General features: G+C 44.8%; 2 protein-coding genes across 9 annotated transcripts in view; one reads left to right on the top strand and one right to left on the bottom strand.

The window, feature by feature from the left end:
- Catspere (catsper channel auxiliary subunit epsilon) overlaps positions 1 to 2,676 on the bottom strand; it is a 74,806-nt gene extending 72,130 nt beyond the window's left edge. For 4 of the 6 annotated variants that reach the window (XM_070023166.1, XM_070023168.1, XM_070023169.1 and 1 more), the window contains exons 1-2: positions 2,480 to 2,546; positions 1,569 to 1,617 (exon numbers count right to left, since the gene is read on the bottom strand). In XM_070023166.1, the coding sequence (XP_069879267.1) occupies positions 1,569 to 1,617; positions 2,480 to 2,544 (114 nt within the window). In that variant the 5' untranslated portion in view covers positions 2,545 to 2,546. The other 2 variants (XM_070023173.1, XM_070023172.1) reach the window with 2 other exon arrangements.
- A 2,214-nt stretch (positions 2,677 to 4,890) lies between these two features.
- Positions 4,891 to 26,602, top strand: part of LOC138827576 (adenylosuccinate synthetase isozyme 2) — a 37,970-nt gene continuing 16,258 nt past the window's right edge. For 2 of the 3 annotated variants that reach the window (XM_070023160.1, XM_070023159.1), the window contains exons 1-8: positions 4,891 to 5,152; positions 14,062 to 14,164; positions 16,067 to 16,135; positions 17,956 to 18,006; positions 22,175 to 22,241; positions 22,619 to 22,726; positions 24,869 to 24,950; positions 26,109 to 26,235. In XM_070023160.1, the coding sequence (XP_069879261.1) occupies positions 4,967 to 5,152; positions 14,062 to 14,164; positions 16,067 to 16,135; positions 17,956 to 18,006; positions 22,175 to 22,241; positions 22,619 to 22,726; positions 24,869 to 24,950; positions 26,109 to 26,235 (793 nt within the window). In that variant the 5' untranslated portion in view covers positions 4,891 to 4,966. The remainder of the gene's footprint in view (positions 5,153 to 14,061; positions 14,165 to 16,066; positions 16,136 to 17,955; positions 18,007 to 22,174; positions 22,242 to 22,618; positions 22,727 to 24,868; positions 24,951 to 26,108; positions 26,236 to 26,602) is intronic. The other variant, XM_070023161.1, reaches the window with a different exon arrangement.

Raw genomic sequence — 26,602 nt, 5'->3', positions numbered from 1 at the left:
AGGACCACACCCTGCAGGGCTCTTGCTATGAAATATCCCACACAGGCCCATCCATCCGGACAAAAGGGGATCTGTGGTTGGCTGGGGCTGGAGGGGGAATAAGATTGATGAACTTGTTCCCTATAAAAGTGAGGGTGCTGGCTGCGACTGGTGAATAGCATAAAATGACTCAACCGTACGCTTAAAGAAGCAGCTGTGCTTCAAAATGTTCCCCTCAGGGCTGGGATGTAGCTCAGTGGCAAAGCGCTTGCCTAGCAAGTGCAACGTCCTGGGTTCGATCCCCAGTACCAAAAAAGAAAAGACCAAAAAAAAAAAATACAGTTAAAAAAAAAAAAACCCAAACAAAATGTTCCCCTCAGCACTCAGTTCTACAGTTCAGTTTTCTGGTTATTGATTGAAATCCAGTTTTTTTCAAAGCTGTACAAAGTCATATGACAAAGGAATCACAACTTCCGGAGACATTCCTCTCTCCAAAAGTGGTTAAGCTTTTTTTTTTTTTTTTGCCTGTCTTGGGGTTTGAACTTGGGGCCCGTCCCTGAGCTGTTTTTTCTTCTTCTTTTTTTTTTTTTTCCAGCAGGCAGAAAAACTCGTTTATTAACAGAGAGCAGCCCCTTTTAAAGACAAAAAGGGTGGGTGGTATGGTAAGGGAGGAAGAGGAACCAATCACTGTCAAGGTCACACCCTATCATTCACCTGAACCTTCACGGGCTGGTTAGGTACTGATCAGAAGATCAATTGGGGTCTGCCCACTCTACTCTCTCCCAGAGCCATCTTGGCTGGCCATGTGCTCTTCAGTAACCTGAGCTGTTTTTTTTTTTTTTTTATTTAATTTAATTTTATTTGAGAACATACTGTACAGAGGGGCTACAATTACATGGGCAGGATAATGCATACATTTCTTACCAAGCATTGCAGCCTCCTCCTTTGTTTACCCTTCACCTCCCTTCCCAGCCTCCCCCCTCCCCCCACCCTTGAGCTGTTTTTTCATGTGAGCCACAGCGCCACTTCTGGCTTTTTCTGTTTATGTGTTGCTGAAGCATAGAACCCAGGGCCTTATGCATGTGAGGCAAGCACTCTACCACTGAGCCACCTTTCCAGCCCAAAGTTGATAAGCTTTTAAAACTTTTTCTTCAGTTGATGCTAAGGATTGATGCAGGCCTCACACACAAGAAGACCATGCTCTACCACTGCGTCACATCCCAGGCCAAACGCATGTCCCATTCTACTTCCAACAATCATCTACCAGTCTCCTGGAGACTGGTACTCAGGGAGGTCTGGGGACCAGGCGAAAAGCCACTTTAAATTCAGATGCCATTATTTACCTATCACTGTCAATCAGCAGGACTTTATTGCTTTTATTTCTAGAGCTACTTCCTGGTTCCCTTCTTTCCCCCTTCTGACAAGTCCTGGCCCATTTTCTAACATCTCCTGCCCTCTAATCAGCTGGAGTTGGATCCCGCTTTCACTCTCTAACATCTGTAAACGTACATAGATATACTGATTTTCTTTTTAGATTATAAATGATTATAATGCCCGCTGTTTCATAGATTTGCTCATTCAACACTTACAGCACTTCTGGTGCTAAAAATGCGATAGTCTGGGCTGTTACAGGAATACCTGCAGAGAAAAGGGCAAATATGGAAATATTAACAGTGTGCTCTCCTCCAAAGGAAAGGGACTGTGTGGCTGGTACCCCACTTCCTGGGAAGGGGACCCCTCCCTCCCTGTACTGTGTTAGGGTTGGCTCACTACAGTAAGTTACTAAGTGACATAGGAAGTAGACCGTTGAAGATATTGTCTCTGGTTCTTTCATTTATAACCTAAGTTAACATGAAAATTAATAAGATTAGAAAGAACTCGTTTTTATTACTCAGAACCCTGAAGATTTCAGAGTCCATGATCATCTTGAACTATTATCTAAGGAAACCCCCTCCGGAGTCCCCCCAATCTTCATCTCTCTCAGTGCAGGTTCTGGGGCTTGAACTCAGGGCCTGGGCATTGTTCCTAAGCCTTTTTTTGGACTCAAGGCTGGTGTTCTACCACTTGAGCCACAGCTCCACTGCCAGCCCCCCCCTCCACTGCCAGCGGGCTCCCCCCCCCCCCGCCCCCCTTTGGTGATGGTGCTCAATTGGAGCTAGAGGTTTCAAGGCCTTCCCTGCCCGGGCTGGCTGCAGCTGGTGCCGGGTTAAATGCAGCACGCGGCCACGGCGCGGCGCCATTCCCACGCGGGGCGGGCATCCGGCGCGGCCTGGACGCCGGGACCAGCGCGGCCCAGGCTGGCCGGCGCGGGTGCGTCTGGGGTCGCTGGTGCTCACACACACACTGGGGTCGCAGGCCGGCTCCGCCATCGCCCACACCCTCCCCGGCATCTCTGTTTTAGGTCGTTTGACGTCTCCTCCGCGGTCCGGCCGCGGGCGGCCTCCACGCACGCGGGGATCGGGGCGCGGGGCGCCGGGAGCCGGGAGCCGGGGCGCCCTACCTCCACAAGGCCGAGCCGCAGCAGCTCAGCCACCACAGCAGCGCCGCCACGGCCCCGGCAGACATGGCGCCGGCCGCCCAACAGCCCAGCCCGCCGCCCGGGCCCGCGCCCGCGCCGCGCACGCGCCGCCCTCACCAGGCGCGCCTCCCTCGTCGGGCACGCGCGTCCTCTCCGTGCACGTGTGTTCTCCCGCCTCGGACACGTGTCCTCTCCTGGCACGCGTCTTCTCCACGCACGCGCGTCCCTTCCCCTTCTCCATCGGCACGCGTGTCCCCCGTGCGTCCCCCCCACTCTCCGCGGGCGCGCGCCCCGGGGTAGGAGGGAGGGGAGGGGAGGGAGGAAAGTTCGAACCCGGCTGTGGGGACGAGAGAGCAAAACCGCTTCCAAAACCCGGCGCAGCGCGCATCCGCGAGGCCATGCACACACGGGCACGGCGCACGCCCCGCGGGTGTGCACACACGGGCACGGCGCACGCCCCGCGAGTGTGCAAGCACGGGCACAGCGCACGCCCCGCGGGTGTGCACACACGGGCACGGCGCACGCCCCGCGAGGCCGTGAAAATACACGGGCACGGCGCACGCCCCGCGAGTGTGCACACGCGGGCACGGCGCACGCCCCGCGAGTGTGCAAGCACGGGCACGGCGCACGCCCCGCGGGTGTGCACACACGGGCACGGCGCACGCCCCGCGAGGCCGTGAAAATACACGGGCACCGCGTACGCCCCGCGAGTGTGCACACACAGGCACGGTAGATGTAGCTTACATTGTATTGCCAGAAAAAGCCTAAAAAGTGACCTCTGGTGTTCAAACAAAAAGGAAACCTCGAGCTCACGGGCCAGCCCTCATCACGTCAGCTATCGTCACTTTTTACCACTCATTTCTAACTCGAAAATAACTAGGGCAAGCCAGGTCTGGTAGGCCCGCCTGTAGTCCTAGACTCAGGAGGCTGGAAAGTTCATGAGATTATCTGCAATTAACCATGCTCACAAATAATGCTCTCCCAAGTACCTCCGCAGTCACAATGATAGACGCGAAAACGAAGATTTGTCTCGGCCAGGCAAACTTGTCTTCTGTTCCATCAACCCAAAGTCTGGCAAGCCAGCACACAGAGCAGGCCGTCAGCTCAGGTGTTTACCCCTAGCAGCAGGTGCTGCCCCTCTGCTCAGACTGGCTGAGCTCAGGTTCACAATCTGCTCAGAATTGGCTAGTCAGAATAGGGTAAAACAGATACAAAGGTGAAAAGTTCACAGGTAATCTTAAAATATTTCCACACTCTCAGCTATTTCTTGAACAGTTTGGGGTATGCTGTAATTCCATCTTGAAAATAAACTAGTTTAAGACAAAACCTTATGGGCTGGGAAGGTGGCTCAGTGGTAGAGGGCTTGCCTTGCATGCCTGAGGCCCTGGATTCGATTCCTCAGCACCACATAAGCAAAAAGTGGTGCTGTGGCTCAAGTGGTAGAGCGCTAGCCTTGAGCAAAAGCAGCTCAGGGAGAGTGCCCAGGCCCTGCGTTCAAGCCCCAGGACTGGCAGAAAAACAAAACAACAAAAACCACCAAGTGAAGCTGGGTGCTGATGACTAGCTACTCAGGAAGCTGAGGTCTCAAGACGGTGGCTCAAAGCCAGCTGGGTAGGAAAGTCCGCATGGAGCTGCGGCTCATGTGGTAGTAGTGTCAGCCTTGAGCAAGAAGCTCAGGGACAGCGCCCAGGCCCCGAGTGGAAGCCCCACCACCAGCACACGCAATAGGATTAATAACGGCACCAATGAGAGCAAGTGACCCACAGAACCTACACGCCACAGGGAGCGGCCCTGTTCCCCTCCTGCCTGAGCCTCGCTGGGAGTGGGATGACAAGGATTAGCCCCTTATATTCTAGTGTCCTCGTCCTGTGTCGTTTCACCCTTAACTTTGCCCTTCTAATGCCCGTCACCGGCTCTGATCCTAGTTCCAGACCTTTCATTTTCAATTCTAAACTCGGGAGGTTCTGAAGCACTTCTGCTAGTATTCTGTACACGCGGTCGGGCTCCTGAATAAATCAAACACCCAACGCAAGGATTCTTTTCAGGGGCGGAAACCTGCAGACAGCCCGCTTCGAAGCACCGCGGCGCCGCCGCGCGCAGAGCGGTGCACGCCGGGAGTTGTAGTCCCTCACGCCCCCCACATCCGCCCGCGCCTCCCGGGTTTAAAGGCGGGTGGGCGGGGCGTGCCCGGAGGCGGGGTTCGCGCCAGGGGAGGGGGCGTGGCCTCGCCGCGGGCGGCGGCGGCGGCCGTTGAGGCGTCCGGGGCCTGGGCCTGCGGGCGGCGCTGCCGGGAGCGGCCTGCGCGGGGCGGTGTGGATCCCGCCGGGCCCGGGCCGCCCCCGCCGCGCCGCGGGGCGGGGCCGGCCTCGGGTTCTTCCCCTGCATGTGGCTGGCGGGCGCCGCGCAGTCCGGCCCGCGCGCTCTCGGTGGCCGCGCCCGCTTCCGCCTCAGCTCTAGCGCACCGGGGCCATGTCGCTCGCCAGCGCCAACCCCGCGGCGTCCTTCCTGCCGAACGGCGACTGCGGCCGCCCGGCGGCGGCGCGGCGCGCGGGCAACCGGGTGACGGTGGTGCTGGGCGCGCAGTGGGGCGACGAGGGCAAGGGGAAGGTGGTGGACCTGCTGGCGCAGGACGCCGACATCGTGTGCCGCTGCCAGGTGAGGCGCCCAGGCGCCGGGCCGCGCGGGCCGCCGGCCGCCCGGTGTCACCTTGGGCGTCCCGGGCGCGGGCGGCGGCGCCCCGGGAGGCGGCGGGCGGGCGCGGACTCCGGGGCGGGCGCGGGCGGCTCCGCCCGGGCGCGGTGGGGCGCGGTCCGGACCTGGAGCCGAGCGCACCGCCCGGGGCCTGCTCGCCGCCCGGGGCGTGGCCGGAGCACGGGGTGCCGGAGGCCCGGAGGCCCCGCATCCTGCGGGGGGCGGCGGTGGCGGTGGCGGGAGGGAGGGCGGGCGGGAGGGAGGGCGGGCGGGCGGGCGGGCGGGCTCGGGCCACGCCCCGGCGTGCGGGCTCGCCGCCCCTCCACCTGCGGGCCTCCCCCGCCGCCGGGCCTGTTGACATCCGAACCCCCCGCGGGGCTCCGCGATCCCGTGGGCCCGCCGAGTCGTGGGGGACGGGCTCGGTCCCCGAGGAGCCGCACGTCGGTTCCCGGGCACCAAATTGGACATTGAGCGGTGTCGCTGCCGGTTCCATTAGAAAGTTCACTTTCGGGAAATGGAGCGCGGAGGCACTTCCTCCCGCAGACACGTGGTTTTCGGGGTGCGACTTGTGTGTGTGTCGCTTCCTTTGAGGCGGCCTCGCGCGAGGCCTTGGGAAAAGGCTCCCCCCGGCCCAGCGCCCGGGTGGAGGACGCGTGCGTGGGCCACGTGACGAGGCCCCCCGAGGGTGCCCCGCGAGTTCGTGTCCAGGCCCCCGGGACCGGAAGCTTTCTACCTTCAGCTGAATGTCATTTAAGCACTGTGAAACAAATTACAGGCAGCTCTGTGAAAGGGAAATGCAAATGGCCTCCAAATTCACTTGGTTTTTCTTATTTTTCTTTTTCCTTCTTCATTTTCTTGTCTTTTTGTGCCTGAATGCGGAAATTCACATCCCTGAGCCATCAGCTAGAACACCTTACCACACACTTAACGATTGAACCCTTACCACCTGTGTGGCAGCACACACTTAATGACTGAACCCTGATTGAACCCTGCCCCTACTGCTGTAGGAACTGTTCAGACCGGTCTTCACCTGCTTCTTCTTTTCCAGGGAAGACTCAGAAGCATGCCTAACTCTAGTTGGGTAGGAGAGGTTGAGGCTGTTTGTCTCTTTGTCCTTGACATCCCCTGTACTTAGAAACAGTAGCCCTTAAGCAGAGGGTGAGCTATGTGGGTTCTGCGGATTGAGCAGTGTAGCCATTTGTAGCATTCATTCCAAAACACCCTCACTTATAATGTTTCCTTGAAAGTGGATTGATGTTGGTTTGTAGACAAGCCGTGTTACTATGTTACCAAGAATGTCTTTGTGTGTGTGTGTGTGTGTGTGTGTGTGTGTGTGTGTGTCAGTTGTGGGGCCTGAGTTCTTCAGCTGAAGGCTAGCGCTCTGCCACTTGAGCCACAGCGCCACTTCTGGCTTTTTCTGCTTACCTGGCGCTGAGGAATTGAACCCAGGGACTCTTGCATGCAAGGAAAGTGCTCTACCACTGAGCTACCTTCCCAGCCCCTTCCCTGTGAGACTTTTTTTTTTGGTGGTCGTGATGCCTGAACTCTGGGCCTGGGCACTGTCTCTCAGCTCTTCAGCTCAAGGCTAAAACCCTACCACTTGAGCCACAGCGCCACTTCCAGCTTTTTTTTCTGCTTATGTGGTGCTGAGGAATCGAACCCAGGGCCTCATGCATGCGAGGCAAGCACTCTTACACTGAGCCACTTTCCCGGTCCCACCAAGACTGTCTTAAGGGAGGTCTTCCACCCTTCTGATCTGATGCCTTTGGAAAGTCTACAATGTGATTGAGAAGGAGCCAGGTTTGACATTGGAATGTTAGTTGAAGGTAATGGAGAGAGTAAATGATCTGACCTGTTAGCTGACTTCCTCACTTGTAAACTACTTCCTTATCTGGTATATAATCTTCCTTATGTAATCCTTGGGCCTTATATAATTCTTACTAGACTCCTTAGTCATGAGTAGCTGAGGAATAGATAGAAGCTTGTCTTGTGATTCATGTGAATAACTTGGCATCTGCTTACTGAAGTTATCCTTAGTTGTAAAGTTGAAAACTGGAATGTTCAACTGCTATAATGACTCTGTATGGAAAGGAGAAGAAAGTCAGGTCTAAGGAAAGGCATTATTAGCTTGGCTCTCTTGGTACAGATGTTTCAAGTTTATTAAGTGGAAATACGTCCTCTGTTGGAGGACATATACATTGATTTTTTTTTTAAATTATGTTTTTTTTTGTTTGTTTTTTATTTTTCTTGTCGGTCGTGGGGCTTGAACTCTGGGCCTGGGCACTGTCCCTCAGCTCTTCAGCTCAAGGCGAGCGCTCTACCACTTGAGCTACAGCGCCACTTCCATATACATTGATTTTTGTCATATTCAAGCAATGAACTTAAGTTTTATTTCTCCAGAACCTAAGCATCATTTCCCAAAAGTGATATACAATGATGTATCCATATTCTAAAAGTAAAAGGATAAAATATTTTTTTCTCAATATGAGATATTGAAATGTAGTTTTAAAAAGACAAATCTAACATAAACTAGTCATTTTCCACCAGAATGCCTGTCTGGAAGGAATATTTGCAGAGTTTAAGGCATTTTCACCGTAAGGCCTGTGTCTTTCAGATTCTGGACTTACGTGGAGGCATTTATAGCTTCCTATAGATCCTTATGTCAGTATGTAGGCCTTGGAATAAAGGGCAATGACTACCGATGGCATTCAGATTAATGACCTTTAAGACCAGAGACCTACAGGAGCATCAAGTACATACTGGGCCCACAGTCCAGTGGACGTAAACAAGTGCTGACAAGGCAGGGCTGGAGAATGGTGCTAGGACAGGTTTTTCAAGGGTTCCAAAGTGGAAACAAGAGGCCCTTTTCAGGCCACACAAAAGTTGTTTCCTTAGGAAATCTAGCGATATTTCTCCAAATCCTCTCAAAGTAAAAATACCTGTGTTTCTTCTATTTTGTTGACTAGCAACTATAGACATTTTAACTGTGGTTGTTTGTACCAGGCTTTAAGAAAGGGCTTCTTTATTCTTGGAGAAAGAGTTTGGTGGTCTTGGTGACAAGACAGCAAACATTCACTGGCTCAAGAGCTGGAAATCCTAGAGTAGTAATCCCTTTCTTTGTGGTCTGTCCGTATCTCCCCTTCTCCTCCCCCCCCCCCCCCCCCCAGTCCTGGGGTTTAAACTCCAGGCCTAGGTACTGTCCTGAGCTTTTTTTGATCAAGGCTACCACTCTACCACTTGAGCCACAGCCCCCGCTTTTGGCTTATGTGGTACTGAGGGAGGAATCACACCCAGGGCTTCATGCATGCTAGGCAAGCACTCTACAACTAAGCCCCATTCCCAGCCCCATTCCCCCATGGTTTTAAAGTAATACAAAGTATGAATTAAAATTGTAAAGTACATCCTACTGCTTGCTGTATATGAAAACTTACCACAAAAATAAAATGAACCAGGCACCGGTGGCTAATGCCTACAATCCTAGCTATACAAGGAGGCCTGAGATCTGAGTATCATGGTTCAAAGCCAGCCCAAGCGGGAAAGTCTGAGATCCTTCTCTCTAGTTAATTACCAAAATAAAGCTGGAAGTAGAGCTGTGGTTCAAGTGATAGAGCTCTAGCCTTGAGCTAAAAGCGTTCAGATAATGCCATGCCCTGAGTTCAAGCCCCAGGACTGGCAACAAAATAAAAAAGGAAAATGGCTACTAAATATTAACATTCCATCATCCTTTCCCTCCCTGAGACCTCTTCTTGCCTGATAGGAAGATACTTTACCACTAAAGCACACCTCTAGGCTTGCTTTTGCTAGTTACTTTGGAGATGGAGTCTAGGGAACTTTTCTGTCTAGGTTGGCCTTTAACTGTGTATGGTCCTTTTGTCTCTAGTAGCTTGGGTTACTGACCTAAGCCACTGGTGCCTGGCTATCATCACTTCCAGAAGCATGAGTTTTTAAGTGATGCACAACAATCTTAGTGGTGTCTAACGCAATTTTGTTCTGATTCTCAGTTTGGCAGGAATGAGTGGGTTGGGTTGGTTGGATAGATTCAGGTATCTAGAAATAACTGCCTAGAACAGATCTTGAGTGATCCAGTAAATTGGTAGGTACATAATAGGTTACTATAATTGGATACAAATTTAACTATATTATCTCTTGGGAAATGTCAGGTTTTGACATAAAAGATAAGTGATTATTTGAATTCCTTTATTGGAAAAGATATGTTAAAGTCCTTCGTCTTACCTGGAGACAGCAGTGAAAGGAATAGTGAAGGAAAGGGGGTAGCAAGTCTGCTCTGGCGCCATGAGAATGAGGGACGATATTTAATTCAGTATAATCAAATTTCTTAAAAAACATGATGCCCTATGAAGTTTCCGGAAGAGGGTGTGTGTGTGTGTGTGTGTGTGTGTGTGTGTGTGTGTGTGTGTGTGTGTGTGTGTGTGTGTGTGTGTGTGTGTGTGTGTGTGTGTGTGTGTGTGTGTGTGTGTGTGTGTGTGTGTGTGTGTGTGTGTGTGTGTGTGTGTTGCCCTATGAAGTTTCCGGAAGAGGGTGTGGGGGGGGGTTCTGGAAGAGGGGTGTGTGTGTGTGTTCTGGGCCTAGGCCCTGTCCTTCAGCTCAAGGCGAGCGCTCTACTGCTTGAGCCACATGATGCCCTATGAAGTTTCCGAGAGAGAGAGAGAGAGAGAGAGAGAGAGAGAGAGAGAGAGAGAGAGAGAGAGAGAGAGAGAGAGAGAGAGAGAGAGAGAGAGAGAGAGAGAGAGAGAGAGAGAGAGTGTGTGTGTGTGTGTGTGTGTGTGTGTGGTTTCCGGAAGAGGGGTGTGTGTGTTCTGGGCCTAGGCCCTGTCCTTCAGCTCAAGGCGAGCGCTCTACTGCTTGAGCCACAGTGCCACTTCTGGTTTTCTAGTGGTTTATTGGAGATAAGAGTCTCATGGACTTTCCTGCCCAAGTCTGGGCTGGCTTTGAATCACAATCCTCAGATCTCAGACTCTTGAGTAGCTAGGATTGCAGGTGTGAGCCACCAGCACCCGGCCAGAAGTAGGGTTTTTACGTCTAGCTTTTAAAATCCTTTAAATCATAAAACCTTTATCTTTGACTTTTGATCTCCAGTTCAAGTTCATCATGTTTTTAAGAAAATATCTTTATTTTCTAGTTGAAGGAATTCTTTTTGTGTGTACAGTTCTGGGGCCTAGGTGCTGTGCCCAAGCTTTGTTCTCCGCTAGTCCTCTACCACCTGAGCCATAGCTCCTTAGGTAAAGTTTTATAAAGCATTTACAAAGAACTTCATAACATCATTCGTTTTTACTTTCCTCCCCTTACATGTCTCCATTCTCCTATCTGTGACATGGTTTAGTGAGTGTGTATGTGATGTTTAAGTTTGTACCCAAGAGTCTAAAGCATCTTCATTAGAAACCTAAGCTCCTCTAAGGCAAGACCTCTTCACCTGTCAGTGAGTTGTTTCAAAATACTGAGGCTGTCATCATTTGTGATATAATGATATAAGTAAAGGGAACTAGGTATCTTTATACCTTTCAAAGGTAGCTGATCATCCACTTGTCTTTGCTAAAAAGGAGTTTAAATACCTTTATTTTTCTCTACCCTATCTAATGATTTGATCAATGTACTGGTAGTAACCTGGTCTACTTTAGATTCACAAACATTGCAATTATATGAACACTTTCAAAAAAGAGCAGTTAACTTATAAGTACTTTATTGGTGTAATTTGACAAATGTATTAGTTTTGGTGAATAGTGAAATGTTTCATCTTGAAAGGGAAAGATCCAGAAAGCAGCATTGATAATGAGCAATGACTCGGAAGAATGTTAGCTTCTTAAGAGCTTGAACACTCTAGACAAGAAATAACACCCTTTTGTTGCCTCGTAGTTCAGGGCAAGGGGCTGCAGTAATCCACAGTGGTGACTCTGACCTCTGATTGGAGTTCCTTTGAGCTCTATGATTACAGTGGTCATGTATTCAGAACACACAGGACAGAGAAGACCCTCGGTTTTAGTGGCCTACGTAGCCTGAGTGATGGCTCTGGGCCCTGTGCATGAAACCCTCAACCCTTAACACTTGACACTGTGGCTAGATGTGCTTTTGTTTTCTTTGTTATTATTGTTGTTGTCCTTAAGTAGTTGAACAAAGGGGTTGTACTTTCATCAGTCATGTTATGAGTACAGTGCTTCTTGGTCAATGTCACCCCTTCCTTCAGTAAGGGATAATCTTGTATCTCTGGACTGTTCTGCAGGGTTTGAGGTTTGAAGAGGGAGTGGTTTGGGGGAAGGACAAGAAAGGCCTTATAGCAAAGTTGGGAGTTTTGCAGACTGATTTTATTTCCTTACAGACTTTTTCCCATAAACTTCTCCAGTACCCGTGGAACTTCATAATTACTCTAACACATATCAATAATTTTTCTATTTGAGTTTTTTTTTGTGTAGAATTGGTTCTATGGAGTATGGAAATAAAATGCAAAATAACTGCCTTCAATTTAACATTAAATTAGGAGGAAATGAGTATGTAAACTGAACAATTACAAAGTGACTAAGAACTATCATGTCCTGCAAATGCTATTTTAAGGTACTGTCCTTGACAACATAAAATATTACTAAGATTGTAGCATGTAATACTAATGATGTGTTTGTATTCAGTCAGCACTTCAATAAGATGTGAAGTCAGAAAACCAGCTATAGCCACACTGTGTTGCAGTGAATTTATTTTGTGAGTCATGTGTGGGATTTGTTTGGTGGAAGTGAGTGTGGCCAGCAGCAAGGTTGCTCCTGGCATTCAGCGGCCAAACGGGCAGCTTGGTTTTCTGCTGGGCATCTGGCATATTGGAAAGCTTTGCTTTGCTCTCTTCTAGCATATATGACCTCCCCCCTGGCAGTTCAGTGCATCTGAGGGCAAGTGTCTGAGCTCTGAGAATGAATTGCATATTCTACAGAAAACTTTGTTTTGCTATCTCCTAACATACGTGATCTTTCCCTCTGACAGTTTAATGCATTTGATGACAATTGTCCAAATTTGTGGGTGAATTGTGCCTATCCTATACAGACTGTAATATTTTAGGTTAACATCTAACTAGATACTTAAATTTTGTTGTTGTTGTTGTTGTTGGTCGTGGGGCTTGAACTCTGGGCTTGGGCCCTGTCTCTCAGCTCTTCAACTCCGCTCTATTGCTTGAGCCACAGCGCCACTTCCAGTTTTCTAGTGGTTTATTGGAGATAAGAGTGTCATGGAGTTTCCTGCCCTGGCTGGCTTTGAACTGGGATCCTCAGATCTCAGCCTCTTGAGTAGCTAGGATTACAGGCGTGAGCCACCAGCGCCGGGCATATACTTCAAATGTGAATCATCATTTGTTTCATTTTATGAAATACGACTGTACTAAAAGCTTATATGTATGATTACCTTATCAAGAAATTCCATATGTATAGCTGTTCCACCTCAGGACCCTTCTGCAGGGTCCTGTTTCAGGACATACAACTGTGAAAATCAGTGTAGATAAATATTTACTTCTTGAAGTGTTTTTGTTGGGACTTAGTTTCCCAGCATTATTGTGTACTCAGGATTGGTGATGATTTAATGAAAAGTGACAGCAAGAAATATAATTTTGAGTGGTATTTCTTACTTGTGTACTTCTAGTTTATTGTTTACTTGCAATGGCTTGCTAATATGATATATAAGTTTCAGCATCACTTAACTTGTGTTTTCTTCTGTGCTTTTTTAACCTAAAAGGAAAATTATCTGGTCACTTAGTCTTCTCTGAACATAATTTTTATAATTTGGCACTTAAATTTTATTGACTATGTAGACAAAATCTTTGAAGAATGGAAAATTCACCATAGCCTTATGCTGTGATTCTGAACAGTAAAGATTCCCCAATAAGCCAGATGTAGTAGGATATTCCTGAAATTCCAGCAGGAAAGAGAGTCAGGGATGATGCGTTGCAGGTCTACAGAGTAAGCTCAAGGTGGGCCTTAGCTATCTGATAAGATGTTGCTCAGAAGTCTCTAAGAAAAGAAGATCCCCTGACCTTACCCAGATATGAGCAGGTTCTAGGGATCTGTTGGTGGCCAAAGACATAAGGCTAATGTACAAATTAGAGCATTAGGATAACTAATATTTAAGTCCATGTACAAATACAGATTTCAGATCATGAAGTTTCATGACACACTCTAAGGATGGTGAGAATTAAGTGAATATTTAAATCAAGTTAGTGTAACCATAAAGATGACCTTTTTCTATCTTAGAGAAAATTTTAAAAATGTATTATCTTTAAGTAGTTGTATAAAGGAGTTGCCATTCAAGAAAGCAATTTATGAATATAGTTTTGTCTTGAGAGAAATTTTTGTATATGTTAAAATATCATTAGTAATTTGATTACTATATATTCTCTTTACTGCCAAAGGCAGACAAATAAATGAATTTTAAACTTTTTCACTTTTTTTTCCTAAATTGCCTTCCAGAAACTTGAATGCTCCAATTTCTAAGTCCTTGTAGGGTTATCTGGCAAATATAATACAGTGGAGAAAGAACCTAACAAAACCAAGCCTCTTTTTTTTTTTTTTAATAAATCATCAATTAGCTCTATAAGAGGTTTCATTTCCCTGGTTCATATTTGTATACAATGTATCATGCTCACCATAGCCAGCACTCTCCCTCATCCTTCCTCCTTGCTTCCCTAACCTATCTCAGGTTTTGCTTTTCCATGTTAACAAATGGACATAAAGTATTTTCAAGCCAAACCTTTCATGGATCAATTTACAATGCAGAATATTTGGCTTCTGTAAGTTATGTTGACATTCTAGCAGGTATTCCTTAATTTTATTAGTTAATTTGGAAGGAGATACATTACTTACTGTCACACTTAGTTTTCCCTTATATTTCAGGGAGGAAATAATGCTGGCCATACAGTTGTTGTAGATTCTGTGGAATATGATTTCCATCTTTTACCCAGTGGAATAATTAATCCAAATGTTACTGCATTCATTGGTAAGTATTGGAATGGAACTACTTGGAGATTGATGGTGGTATTTATTTTCATGTAAAAGCTGATTTCAATCATCATTAGACTGTGATTCACTGCTACTTTGTTAATTTGACCATAATGCCTTCTAGAATGTGCCTAAGACTGGCCATTTGCAACTCTTCTGATTTTCCAGCAGTGATATGTTCCTTGATGCCTGCTTGGGTACATCTGTGATCAGTGGCAACCTTAATTCTTTTTCTTTTCTTTCGTCTTTTTTTTTTTTTTTTTTTTTGCCAGTCCTGGGGCTTGAACTCAGAGGGCCTAGGCACTGTCCCTGAGTTTCTTTTGCTCAAGGTCAGCACTCCACCGCTTGAGCCACAGTGCCACTTCCAGCCTTTTCTGTTTATGAATCAAACCCAGGGCTTCATGCATACTAGGCAAGTACTCTGCCACTAAGCCACATTCCCAGCTAACACTTTTAAGTCTTTTGTTTATTTATTTTTTTTGTGGGTCCTGGGCCTTGAACTCTGGCCCTGGGCACTGTCCATCAGCTCTTCAGCTCAAGGCGAGTGCTCTACCACTTGAGCCATAGCACCACAATAGGTTTTCTAAGTGGTTTATTGGAGATAAAAGAGTCTCAGGGAGTTTCCTGCCTGGGCTGGCTTTGAACTGTGATTCTCAGATCTCAGCCTCCTGAGTAGCTAGGATTACAGGTGTGAGCCACCAAAGCCTGGCTACAATCTTAATTCTTTTTTTTTTTTTTTTTTTTTTGTCGTGGGGCTTGAACTCTGGGCCATAGTACTGTCCCTCAACTCTTCAGCTCAAGGCAAGCGCTCTACCACTTGAGCTACAGTGCCACTTCGGTTTTCTGAGCAATTTATTGGAGATAAGAGTTTCACGAACTTTCATGCCCAGGCTGGCTTTGAACCACGATCCTCAGATCTCAGCCTCCTGAGTAGCTAGGATTACAGGCATGAGCCACCAGTGCCCGGCTTAATCTTAATTCTTTAAAGAAGTAATGGAACATCAAATCAGTTTTCTAAATATTTTTACTGCAAGAAGATTTGGTTCTGAGCCCTTACAACAAGTGACGCCCTCTGCTATTTTCAATTGTTTCATCTTTAAAAATTTTAATCACGGGGCTGGGAAGGTGGCTCAGTGGTAGAGCGCTTGCCTCGCATGCATGAGGCCCTGGGTTTGATTCCTCAGCACCACATAAGCAGGAAAAAAAAGCCGGAAGTGGTGCTGTGGCTCAAGTGGTAGAGTGCTAGCCTTGAGCTGAAGAGCTGAGGGACAGCGCCCAGGCCCAGAGTTCAGGCCCCACGACCAGACCCCCCCCCAAAAAAAAAAAATTTTAATCACATCAAGTTGATTTTATAATTATTAGTAGAATGTGATTCCCTAATTGATGGACATTGATCTTGTTTCTACTGTGACTAAAACTATAGTTTTTTCAAAATAATATTTCAAACAAACTTCAAGTTCTGTTGAGTATAATTTTAGTGTTTATATTCAGTATATTGTATTGTATTATTTGTTTACATTACACTGTTTAAAACCCCAAATAATTTATTTTTATTTATTTTTTTATTGTGAAAATACTGTACAGAGGGGTTACAATTACATGGGCAAGATAATGAGTACATTTCTTATCAAACATTGTAGCCTCCTCCTTTGTTTCCCCTTCCCATCCCTTCCCATCCTCTACCCCCCCCCCCCCCCCGCCCCGCACCAAAGTTGTAAAGTTTGTAAAACCCCAAATAATTTCTGAGTACGTCCTGGTTACTCAGAATGTTCTAATCATCATTATCCTATGCTTCTGTTCTAGTTAAACGATTATCATCAGTGTCTATGTTTGCATATTCTATATATGTATGCATTGTAAGTACAGATGTTTAAAGTGGAAGGTTGTGTGTTTGCTTTAGGAAATGGTGTGGTAATTCATCTGCCTGGATTGTTTGAAGAAGTAGAGAAAAACGTTCAAAAAGGAAAAGGTATGGAAGAGCCAGTCCAGCGGTTAAGCTGTCGTTTTCTTCTATTAGCAGAGAAGTAACATTTCTGTCTTGTACTTCAATTTTTAGGTTATTATAGAGCAATTTTAGGTCATTTACTAAATTTCATTCATTATAAAATTTTAAACAACATGAGACATCTCATAATAATACCTTTATGTAGGTCTCAGATTTTTGTGCATTGGTTGGTCACTTGCAAACTTGACCTTACGGTGTCTAGAATGTATGAGTGCTTGACAGGACTCTCGGGAATTCCCCAGTTGCCTAGATCATGAGTGCTCCCTCAGGCTGATGACCAGGGTGACAGAGGTTGTTTCTATTCAAGCGAGGGGCATTGCTGCTTCTGTGCAGTGTATCCGTCCATCCCCATCCCCTTTCTGTTAAGCCGCCTCTTTACGATGGGAGGAGAATTTGACACTCATTGTATAGTTTCCCCTTAGAGTTTAAAGTACTCAGCTTGCTGATGTTAAAGTATGTTGTCTGCCCTGAACTGTCTTTAACTATTCTGTCTGGCTGCAGAACCTACTGTCTCTCTTGTCCTCCCTCCATCAGGACCTGTGTCTTGTGCGGCCCCCGTAGGGTTCCCGTGCTTGGCTCTGCTGGCCTTGGTGGCTGACTCACCTGCTGCATCCTCTCCCCTGAGGCTTTGTAATCCTGACCTTAGAACAGGCCCTACCGAGCTCAGCTAGTAGCTTACCTTGTAGTGTACTACCGGGGAGGCTCTCCTTAGTCTATAAAGAATTAACTTCCAAAACAAATCTTGGATATTACTGACAATAATTCTTTACTAATTTTAATTTTTTTTTTAGTTTTTAATTCTTATGATATGTTAATCAAACCCAGATACCTGTGCATGGCAAAAGCTTTTTCTCTACATCTGTCCCTCCATCTATTTTTATTTTTATTTTGGTATTACTGAGGCTTGAACTCAGGGCTTTTGTGCTTGCTAGGTAGGGTTTCAACCACTTGACCCATACCCTGGCCCTGTTGTTTTAGTTATTTTTCTTGTGTGGTCTTAATGTGTTTACTTAGGTCAGCCTTGGACTACTGTCCTTCTACCTGTATGCCTCTACCTTAGCTTGGATTATAGGTGCACACCAGCTTGTTGGTTAGTGGGGGGTTGTTTCTCACTAATATTTTGCATAAGAAAGTTCAGTGAACACTTAATAGGGGTTCAGGATACTGGGAGAATAGAAAGTAATAGAGGATTATTCTGAACAAAACAACACATATGCAGGTCTGAAATACCATAGTGAAACCCCTCAGTGCAGTTAATATACAGTTAATGAATGACAGAAAAGTTAAGCTGGTCCAGGTTGTGGTGGGGGACACAGCAGCAATGTGGAGGGCTAAGGAAGAAGGTGAATTGGGATGAATGAAAGGTGAGTGTAGCCAACTGAAACTGTTTAATTGTTTTAAAGGGAGGAGGATGGGGCGGGGGAGTAACAAGAGGGGAAGTGTACAGAAATACATTTTTATTATGTGTGGAAATGTCACAGGGAACACCCCCTTATTCATCTAATGTATGCTAATTTTTAAAAAAGTTTTAAAAATAACAAAAGCGAAAGTGGTTGGTGTGACCCAATAAAGGACCTTTCTAACAAGTGCGAGGCCCTGAGTTTAAATTCCAGAACTGCTCAAAGAAAGTAAATTTTTATATTGAATAAATGTTAGATGAGAAACTTGTTGAACATATTTCTGTGCAGAAAAAAAGCTAACAGGATTGGTTAGACATTCCATAAAATTTAGAAACTGTTACATAAAATGTTTGAGAAAATGTATCTTTTCTTCTCTTTCTTTAGGTCTAGAAGGCTGGGAAAAAAGACTTGTCATATCTGACCGAGCTCATATTGGTATGGAGGACATTTATTTATTTCAACTATCTATTATAAAATTTTCAAGTGAAATCATTTATAATTAATTTATTTTAGTCTTATTTAACTTTAGAAGGATGGATTATGGTAGAGTTCCAAACATATGAGATCTTTCTGATTTTTTTTTCCTGTTTTGACAAGGGCTAGGCTGAAATAACACCTATTTCTGAAGACAGAATTAAGATTAGCAAAGGAATAACAGGTTTTTAAAAGGCACCTATGTTTCTATTAAAGAACAAGCCATATCAAATTACAAAGCACATATATGCATAGAGTAAAACTCCTGTTAGAGTACCTCTACCCTTTGGCAAATCTTTAGAATGACTCAGTGCCTACAATGTAATAATTACTGCCTTTTATCCAGTTTAATCTCTATTGATTAGAATAAACTAGATTAGAATTAACTGCTACCAGTAAATTTTGGCTTATCTTCCCTGTTACTCTTTCTGAACTGGTGGGATTGTTAATTAGCTGTTGTATAGTTAAGAGACTAGCCAAAAGAGAATAGTAACTGTAAACCATGTAAGAATCTTCTATATGATTGATCTGAACTGAAACTATTTAAATTCATATGTAGCCTCAGGCAATAGCAGCTAAAGATTTAGTATTGACCTTTATTTAAGTGGCAACCTTGTCACAGTTTTCAAAAAATGTCTCAATCAAGTATAAAAATCAGATAGTAGGGCTGGGAAGGTGGCTTAGTGGTAGAGCACTTGCCTTGCATGCTCGAGGCCCTGGGTTCGATTCCTCAGCACCACATAAGCAAAAAGAAAAAAGCCGGAAGTGGCACTGTGGCTCAAGTGGTAGAGTGCTAGCCTTGAGCTGAAGAGCTGAGGGACAGCACCCAGGCCCAGAGTTCAGGCCCCATGACCGGACCCAAAAAAAAAAAAAAATCAGATAGTAGTGTCTTCAGAAATAGCTAGACAGACTTAGAGCCTAGGAATAATATTAGTAACCAATAAAATAACTTATTTGAAGTAAACTACTGATATTAGCATATAGTTAACACTCTATTGGGCTTCTTAATAAGTGAAATTTAAAAACAATTCAGTGTTGTCACTGCAAAATATCTTTACATGAGTGTCATTGCCCTAGGTGTTCTTTGAGTGGGCTGGTTATCTTTGTACTTCACGCAGGACTTTGAGAGCTATTTGTCAGTATGAGCCTGTAAAATCTCCAAAACACCAGGCAGGGCTGTTCACCCTCCTCTGTGCCGATGCTCCTGCCATGGCTTGACGACACGGTACAGCTCGACATGGCTTAGTGTTGTGACAAGTTACTTAGCTGCTTTTACTCTTACCAGGCAGCCAGAGGCAGCGTTCATGCAGAAAGATCCGAGATCCAGGGTAGCAGCAAAGTAGTTGACTTATGCCATGACAAATAGAAATTCTTGTTATTTTATTTATATTTTTATTGTTCCTTTAATAATAGTTTTTCCTTTACCACAAATGTCTTTAAAAACATTTCTGGGTGGCTGGGAAGGTGGCTCAGTGGTAGAGCTCTTGCCTTGCATGTATGAGGCCCTGGGTTCGATTCCTCAGCACCAAATAAGCAGAAAAAAAAAAAAGCTGGAAGTGGCGCTGTGGCTCAAGTGGTAGAGTGCTAGCCTTGAGCTGAAGAGCTGAGGGACAGCACCCAGGCCCAGAGTTCAGGCCCACGACTGGACTAAAAAAAACCCAAAAAACAAAAAACATTTCTGATGCTGGGCACCAGTGGCTCATGCCTGTAATCCTAGCTACTTAGGAGGCTGAGATCTGAGAATCACGGTTCAAAGCCAGCCTGAGCAGGAAAATCCGTGAGACTCTTATCTCCAGTAAGACTCTAGAAAACCAGAAGTGGCGCTGTGGCTCAAGTGGTAGAGCTAGCGCGGGCCTTGAACTGAAGAGCACAGGGACAATGCCCAAGCCCAGAGTTCAAGCCCCACTACCGACCCCCCCCAAAAAAAAAAATTTCTGATGGAGGTGGATTGATCCTAGACACGAACTCAGACTAAAATTTAGATGTTAGTAATAATACGTGTGATATATATTTTTATATTCAAGCCCCATGACCAACAAAAAAGAGTTGAGTCTTCATTGTTTAAGCATTTGTTATATTATCTGTACTGCTAGCTTATTATATATACTTATTTACACATTTAGTAGGTGCTTTAGGATTCACAATATACATCCTTAACAAAATCTACCTTCAAAGAATATTTGACTTGAAAGATTCTTCCAATAGCTTGATTCCATGTCCTTGTCTACTGTTGTGCTATTGTAATTTATTTCATGACTACCTTATGTTGTAAACTCCACAGTACATTATTAATATCTTTGCTTTGAATTGTCTATTTAAAGATTTTAAGAGTAAATTGTTGACCACTTCTCTTTTTTTTTTTTTTGGGTCCTATCTTGGGGCCTGAACTCTGGGCCTGGGTGCTGTCCCTCAACTCTTCAGCTCAAGGCTAGCACTCTACCACTTGGGCCACAGCGCCACTTCCGGCTTTTTTCTTTTTTTTTTTGCTTATGTGGTGCTGAAGAATCAAACCCAGGGCCTCAGGCATGCAAGGCAAGCGCTCTATCACTGAGCCACCTTCCCAGCCCTGTTGACCACTTCTGTACATTGTCGACATATTTAAGCAACTGATGCAAGGATTCCTTTTCTTTTTTCTTTTCTTTTCTTTTTTTTTTTTGTCGGTCGTGGGGCTTGAACTCTGGGGTTGGGCGCTGTTCCTATACTCTTCAGCTCAAGGCGAGCACTCTACCACTTGAGCCACAGTGCCACTTATAGCTTCTTCTGAGTAGTTTATTGGAGATACAAGTCTCACGAACTTTCCTACCTAGCTGGCTTTGAGCAGTGATCCTCAGATATAGGATTACTAGGTGTGAACCACCAGCACCTGGCTATGTAATTTTAAGAATGTTATGTTTACCTAATTATGTGTCACCAGTACAAGTATTTGGTTTATTGTATAATTTTAAATGACATAATGGAAATTTAAAATCCCTGTCAAGCTCTGTTAGTAAGAGCATCAGATCCTTGCTGATTATCCAAAGCTGTGGCTATCATTGTGCCAAACAAGAGAGCTTGTCATAGTATCTGAAAAGCAGGAGACTAGGGGACTGTGCTTCTAGGCCAAGTTTCATGGAATCAGTCAAGTTTCATTGTCCAGAAGTTCACTGTTCTTCCAGTGCTACTTCTATGTATGTTTAGAAGGTCTTTCACAAAAACTACCATTACTTCCAAGATCCTTACATCAGTCCTTCTGTTTAACATCTCTACATCTCAACTTCTTAATTTGGAAACAGTAACTTCATTAGTGAAAAGAAATCATATACTAAGAACCATTGAGTTGTACACTTAAAATGGGCTAGGTGAGTTTTGTTGCTAAATTCTATTTCCAGATAGCTGTTTTTTTTTGTGTGTGTGTGGGTCATGGGGCTTGAATTCTGGGCTTGGGTGCTGTCCCTCAGCTCTTCAGCTCAAGGCGAGCGCTCTACCACTTGAGCTACAGCGCCACTTCCGGTTTTCTAGTGGTTTATTGGAGATAGGAGGTCACGGTCTTTCCTGCCCGGGCTGGCTTTGAACCAAGATTCTCAGATCTCAGCCTCCTGAGTAGCTAAGATTACAGGCGTGAGCCACCGGCGCCCGGCCAGATAGCTGTTTTTTAAAAAAAATCTTAGCTACCTGTTCAGGGACCAGAATTCTAGTGCTGCGTCATCATAACACTAGCCATAAATTCAATGAGTAAATATTTGAGAACTTGTTGGCATAGGAAGTTAGCTAGTAGAATAAACTGATATTGTCTTAATACTTGTGAATCTTGGTGGTGGGAAGAGAATCTGAGTGTAGAAGGTGACATATTCCGCCTGGAGAAGCTTCTACATGCCTGATCCTCTGCAAATGGACCTTTAGAATTTTGGGTTGGGTGGTCCAAGATTGGACTATACTAAAGTCTATAATAGATAGCATAGGCATATTTTCAAGCTAATAGGCCAATTGGCTTTGTAATCTTATTCCTGCCATTACCGCTTGTTCAGATTTACCCATATAATTTGTCATAATGAGTTTTAAAGGATTTTGAACCTCTGTAATTTGAAGCACAATATGTTGTCTTGTGTCTTTATTTCCACAGCAACTTTGATTTTGTTTTATTTCTCCATAGTATTTGATTTTCATCAAGCAGCTGATGGCATCCAGGAACAACAAAGACAAGAGCAAGCAGGAAAAAAGTATGATTAAAAAATACATAATTTTATTGTTATTATTAACTTACTGTTTCAAAAGTCATGTAATGAACACATTTCTTTTTGGACAATGTCACCCCTTTGTTTGCCTTTCCCCAGTATGTTGTTTTTCCCTCCAATATGATTTTTTTTCTAATTTTAAAATTGTTTTGGTTGTAGTTTAAGAATGTCCATATCCTGATCAGGTTATGGATCAGGTTAGAAGTTTAAATAAATTTTTAATTCAGAGAAAACCAGTAGAATTATGAAAATTTATAAGAAATAGTATAAATAGGAAATAGTCATGTGAATTCATTCTTTGATCTTACTATAATACCTGCCATTGTCCTATAATTCAAAGCTTGTTATAATTTGTTTTCAAGTTTGGGTACCACAAAAAAGGGCATTGGCCCAGTTTATTCTTCCAAAGCTGCTCGGAGTGGACTTCGGATGTGTGATCTTGTATCTGACTTCAGTGGCTTCTCTGAGAGGTAATTAACTTGTGTTTCAAATTTGAAAGAACAAATGGATTTTTGTTTAACTTTGGCCAGGCACTGGTGACTCACACCTATAATCCTAGCTACTCAGGAGACTGAGATCTGAGGATCACGGTTCAAAGCCAGCTTGGGTAGGAACATCTGTGAGACTCATCTCCAGTAAACCACCAGAAAACTGGAAGTGGTGCTATGGCTCAAGTGATGGAGTGCTAGCCTGAGCTGAATTGCTGAGGGACAGCACCCAGGCCCAGTTCAAGCCCCATGGCCGACCAAAAAAAAAAAAAAAAGTTTAACCCTGGAGTAAAGAAATAATAAAATCAGTATTCTAGTTAAGTTGTGATAGATTTTTAAAAGACGTCATTTAAATGCTGAAGTTATTTTTACCACCTTCTGACTGGGTCTTAATTTCAGATTTAGCTCATGAAAATCACATGGTAATGAGATAGGAATAATAGCACAAGAAGACAAGGCCAGATTGTGTTGAGGCTTGGTGTGTGAAATGGTTTCCTGAGGGCTGGGAAGGTGGCTCAGTGGTAGAGTGCTTGCCCTGCATGCATGAAGCCCTGGGTTCCTTCCATTCCTTAGCATCACATAAGCAGAAAAAGTCGAAGTGGCGCTGTGGCTCAAGTGGTAGAGTGCTTGCCTTGAGCTGAAGAGCTGAGGGACAGCGCCCAGGCCCAGAGTTCAGCCCCCATGACTGACCCCCCTTCACCCCCCCCCCCCAAAAAAATGGTTTCCTGAGAAACTGTGCCGAGGGCATACGTCCCACACCCCGGGGATTTGCAGATCAAAGACTGTCCTGTCCTCTCTCCAAACCAGTTAGCTCCCTAGCCCCCAGTAAATTATTCAAGTACCCTTTACACCAGAAATGCCGGCGAGATGGTGCTCTCTGTAGGAGCTGTCCAGTGGAAACGTGGTAACTAATCAGTGAGTGTCATCAAGGCCGGAGTGACGAGCTTGTTGCACACCTTTCTCTTAACACTGTGTGTGCACTGCAGGGCAGCTCCACTGACAGTCTTGAGCCAATGTGCAAGCACTTGCCTCTGACTCTCTTACATCATGTTAACCTTGCCCTTTGTTTTTGTTTTTTTTTTTTGTCCGTGGTGGGGCTTGAACTCTGGGCCTGGGCGCTGTCCCTGCACTCTCTAGCTCAAGGCAGGGACTCTACCGCTTGAGCCACAGCACCACTTCTGGTTTTCAAGTGGTTTATTGGAGATAAGAGTCTCATGGACTTTCCTTCCCTGGCTGGCTTTGAACCGCAATCCTCAGATCTCAGCCTCCTGAGTAGCTAGGATTATAGGCGTGAGCCACCGGCGCCCAGCTAGCCCTTTGGTTTTTTTACACAGTAAAAAATTAAAAGTAACTACAGATTTAAGTCTTTTAAGTCTTTTTGTGTTTTTACAGGTTTCAATCATTCTGTGTTTCTTTTCTCCCAGCATACACATTATGCTTAGTTTCAAACTTGAAAATAAGTATCCTGGGAGTATCATTTATTCATACAGCTGATTTCCTGTGTCAAATTTTATTTCTTTTTTTTGTTGTTGTTGTTTTTGGGTCCGGTCGTGGAGCTTGAGCTGTGGGCCTGGGCGCTGTCCCTCAGCTCTTCAGCTCAAGGCTAGTGCTCTACCACTTGAGCCACAGCGCCACTTCCGGCTTTTTTTCTTTTTGCTTATGTGGTGCTGGGGAATCGAACCCAGGGCCTCATGCATGCAAGGCAAGCACTCTACCACTGAGCCACCAGCCCAGCCCTCAAATTTTATTTCTCAAAAAACTATCTGTAGCTGGGCACTGTAGCTGGCTCCACTTGTAATCCTAGGATCTCAGGAGGCTGAGATGTGAGGACTTTGCCAAGGCAAAGTCTGTGAGACTCCTTATCGCCCATTAGTCACCAAAAAAGCTGAGGTGGATTTGTGGCTCAAGTGGAAGAGTGCTGGTCTTGAGCAAAAAAGCTGAGGGACAGTACCTAGGTCCTGGGTTCAAGCCCCAGAACCAGCACAAAGAAGAAAACAAAAACAACTATTTTGAGTTTGAGGAATAATTTGCTAGTAAGCCTACTTAAGCTCTACAGAAATCATTTGAATTGACTGTTCGAAATATTTTTTAAAGAGAGTGTTGTAATTTCTCTGCATTTCTTAGGTTCAAAGTTCTGGCTAACCAGTACAAATCTATATATCCTACTTTGGAAGTAGACATTGAAGGTGAATTACAGAAACTCAAGGTAATGCTTTCTGAGCTCTTTAATATGCTTAAAACATTTGGTTTCCAAATTGATAAGTAGATCTTTTAGTGAATCCAGTTTTATATAAAAACTGCCAAAAGAAATTTACCAGTTATGCCTGGACCTAGCATTTTTTGAGTTCTTGACTCAGTGTGGCTTAGATGGGACATTAGATGGAGCAGGAGTGGGACGTGCATGTAATGACAGGTAATTTAGCTTTTGTTCTGGGGTATGAAGAGCTGTTGGTTCATTCTGAGTAGACGAGAACCTAGACTTGCACTTACTATAGTATAGATCAGCAAAGGGGCAGTGTAGGATGATAAGAAAACTAACCAGCCCACTTAGGAGTGGTGATCCCTAGTCAGTTTCCTTAGCATTGTATTTCTAAAAAAAAAAAAAGAGTAAAATAACTGGGCATAGGTGAGGCTCCCTACTGGCAAATTTTAGGTGTCAGTGGTGCTTAAATTAGATAGCAGTGTGGAGACTACAGTTATTGGTGAACTGTGTGTATGCTAATTAACAGCATCATTTCCAGGAGGCTACAGACTATATGCTGTTCTAGAATAGTCTTCACTGAATAGCCCGTATTTACAAATTAAAAAATATTTCCAAAATATTAGGTATTTGTAATTGTTTAGAAAGTAGACTAGCATCTTCTTTTTGTTCTATTATGCAACAATATTTTAAATTTATTATTCGCAACTTGGAAATAATTTATGTGCCTAAGTATGGGTATGGCTTTTCAGGTCTACTTATACATCTTCCATGTGAATGTGAAGTAGATGAAGAATAGTAAGTGGAATTGGGTAACTTCTTACCCAATTCTAATAGGTGATAGGTGTTCCTGTTTTTTGTTTTGTTCTGTTTTTTTTTTTTTTCTTAATGATGCTGTACAACTTGAGCAATGCTTCTAGTTCCAGCTGTTCTGGTTAATTGGAGATAGGAGTCTCCAAGTTTGTCTACCGGGCTGGCTCCACAGCCCAGTTCTCAGATTGTAGCTTCCTGAGTAACTAGGATTATAGGTGTGAACTATTGGTGCCCAGCTCTACTCTGCATTCATCAGTTTTCACTGTTACAAAGTCAGGTAATTATACTTATACTGGTTATTTTGTGAATACATTGGTGTACATGGAAACTGGTTTTTGTTTTTGTGCATAGGGTTATATGGAAAGGATTAAACCAATGGTGAGAGATGGAGTTTATTTCCTATATGAGGCCCTACATGGACCACCAAAGAAAATCTTGGTAGAAGGTGCAAATGCAGCACTGTTAGATATTGATTTTGGTAAGTGACACTGTGATTCATAGGGAGCCTGACTGAACCTAAAGTACTTAAGATGTAAATAATTCATGTGAGCACCAGGGAGCTCCAAGGTGATGCTTTTAGCTTGTGCTTAGGCACAGTGGAAGTTTGTCATCTTATGCCAAGATTTTTAAAGGAATATTGTAGGAAACACAATATGTGTGTTAGATTTGGTACTTCACTGGGGGGGAGGGGAATGCAGTCATCTTGAATTGGTGGATTTGGAATTCTATAAATGGTAAAGTTATTAGTTGGCTCATTAATTCAAAGTCTCATTTCTCTGTAATAGTAAAATAAGACAAATTCAATGGAAGAATCTTATTCAACCTTTCTTTAAATAAATGTATAG

Source organism: Dipodomys merriami, unplaced genomic scaffold (assembly GCF_024711535.1).
Source record: "Dipodomys merriami isolate MVZ:Mamm:240054 unplaced genomic scaffold, mDipMer1.0.p SCAF_158, whole genome shotgun sequence".
NCBI lineage: Eukaryota > Metazoa > Chordata > Mammalia > Rodentia > Heteromyidae > Dipodomys > Dipodomys merriami.
Note: the sequence above shows the minus strand (reverse complement) of the source record. Positions and strands in the feature narration are given on the sequence as shown.